The following is a 2580-nucleotide window of genomic DNA, read 5'->3' as shown; positions in this document are numbered from 1 at the left end:
TGACTGACTGACTGACTGACGGACTGTTTCTGGACCTGAACCAGTCCTACAGCCCCTCTAGTAGCAGAAAAAAAACACAGTTGCATTACAGGTACTGTATACTACTATTTTCCATCTAACTCTCATGTTAGATTACCCAGTGACGCAGAGCATTCGTATTTTACCACTGTGATTGAGTAACTGTGTCTGAGCTGCTCTGACTTGTAACCAAGCACTGCAATAAAAAACAACAGTCAAACCCAAGGCTGCAATACTTGGGAGTGGTCTTCTGTGACTGTGTACTTTAAGGCCATTAATGAATTTTCTGTTTATGTTCAGCTGTTCAGAAAGTGGTAACAAGACTTTTACGGGCAACGAAAACTCACATGGAAATGGACCGTTTCTTTAGAACAGCTGTAGAAACATGAAACTTCAAATGTCAGGAAATGGAGACAAACACAGAGCGTATGTGTGTGTGTGTATCAGTAAGATTGGATTATCGGGTCATAAGAGAGGAAAGAGGAAGGCGGTGGTGACCTTATCTTTTTTGATAACAGCCGCATGAATTAGTGTTTACTCTGGAGGGAGAGCGGTGTAAACAACGCAACCTCTGAAAGGTGAACTAGACACAGGTGGTTTCATAGCAGCTTGCAACACTGTATTTGATTAGAGATGAGTAAAGAGGTGACCTTTGAGGTTGAGCCAAGCCTTTAGCACTGTACCTGGAAATATGCTTTAAATATTCCAGGCAGACGGAGGCTCCATTTTTATAAATACATGACTGGGTTTTGAAACATTGTTTAATCTAGTCTTAAAATTGTATAAATATAGAGCTGTGTTCTGAAATGGCTCAGTCCCTGCCCGTGAGACACAATGTCTTCGTTCATCAAAATGCATTTCAAAATGTTTATTAATGGACTATTGACTTTGCCTCAAAACTCCACTGAACTCATTTTAAATTTCTGCCAATTCATCTTCTCATTGAACAAAATAAAGTATCCGCCCCACTACAATAGCCCCACGTGCTTCTAGGTGGGTCCACCCCTCATTTTGGGAACCACTGTCTTAAAGTTTTCCTTAAAAGAGATTAGATATGCCTAATATTGTCAAACATGGGACATTTGTAGCACTATATATATATATATTAAGGTGCATTTAAAAAATACTTGAAAAATTAATTATTTTTTACCACAAAAATGATGTTAAGTATAATCAATTCCACAGGAAGTGTGAGTACTCACCAGAGCAAAGAGCGCCCTTATATCTCAGGCAGTTGTAGTCGTCACATTCACAGAACGTTCCCCACACTTGGCCAAACTCATTTGCACGGCAGGAGCACTGTCCACACAAACATTCACCTCTGCCACTGCACACTGGGCTGCCCGGCTTGGGATAGCAGTTGGCGTCATCGGAAGGATTGTAGTCCTCCACCGAACACTCACATCGACTCCCGAGACGAGCCGGGTGACACTGGCACACGCCGCATTCATACGTCCCGTTGCCGTTGCTGCAGAGGGGGCTGTTGGCTTCCACACTGGCCTGACAGTCGCAGCTGCAGGCGAAGTCCACTTGAACCTCCAGGACATCCTTGAAGCCACGAGGTTTGATGGTGAAGGTGCTGCTCTTCTCCTTTGGGCAGCCGTGGAGCTGAGCCTCAACACTGAAGGACACCTACGACAGACCACGTGTATCTGTGAGCCTGTGCCGCGGAGGAACCAGATGTGGGAACTACTGCCGATACTTACAGTGTCTCCAATCTTGACGCCAGAACAGGACTTAAGGCCAGGAGTTACCTCTCCATTAAGGCAAGTGGCATTGAATGAGAGATGCAGCTCCTCTGGAACTCCCAGCAACTCCAGGTCCACTACAGAACGGATTCTCTGCTCAGCACAAATTCATAAAAAATATCATGTCATTGTTGGTAGTGGAAAAAAAAACAAACAAACAAAAAAAAAAAAGATTGTCTTCACAGTGTTTCTTCATTTTTTGTCCGGCACTAATGACTCCCATTTATTTTATTTTATTTTATTTTGTTTGTATCCACTGTTTCGTTTCCCCCAATCACACACTAGATTTAATTGCGATTATTTTTATACAGTTTGTATTCCAGTCCAGTAATTATTATTGAATGTTCTGAAAACTGGTTCCTTCTCTGCACTGCATTTATTTCCCCCTTGCTTGTTTTATGTACAACTGCTCTGCGTGCCTCTAATGACCCCATGGGGTCAAATGTTTTGTTTTTTTTTTGTTTTTCATTAAATCGAATTGAGTAAACTTGCCAAGTATTTTTTTAATTAAAATTCATTGCAGGTAAAATAACGTTTTAATGCCTGCAATACTCTGTAAAAAGATTACAAATACACCAAGCCCCTTCTCCTGCCCACCACTGGGAATTTCATCTTCATTACACCCCAATCCGGAAGTCCTTACCGCATAGGCCTCTTTAATGAGCTGAATGACATTCCCAGAGTCATCGGACAATATTCCCACTGTTGTGCCTGGGATGAGGCGACTGTACTCCTACAAAGATGGACAAGATCATGTTGTAAAAGAGCTTTTTGGTTGTTTTTTTCACATCAAAAAGTGCAAATCTTTGCTAAT

At 42.0% G+C, this 2580-nt stretch overlaps 1 protein-coding gene across 1 annotated transcript in view; it reads right to left on the bottom strand.

Moving 5' to 3' along the window:
• Positions 1–2580, bottom strand: part of itgb3a (integrin beta 3a) — a 13777-nt gene that overhangs the window by 6213 nt on the left and 4984 nt on the right. The window contains 3 exon segments of the mRNA XM_025064586.1: positions 1221–1650; positions 1725–1859; positions 2410–2521. Of these exon segments, the coding sequence (XP_024920354.1) occupies positions 1221–1650; positions 1725–1859; positions 2410–2521 (677 nt within the window).

This window comes from Cynoglossus semilaevis, chromosome 17 (genome assembly GCF_000523025.1).
Source record: "Cynoglossus semilaevis isolate Cse_v1.0 chromosome 17, Cse_v1.0, whole genome shotgun sequence".
In the NCBI taxonomy this organism is placed as follows: Eukaryota; Metazoa; Chordata; class Actinopteri; order Pleuronectiformes; family Cynoglossidae; genus Cynoglossus; species Cynoglossus semilaevis.
This window is presented reverse-complemented; position numbering and strand designations above follow the sequence as displayed.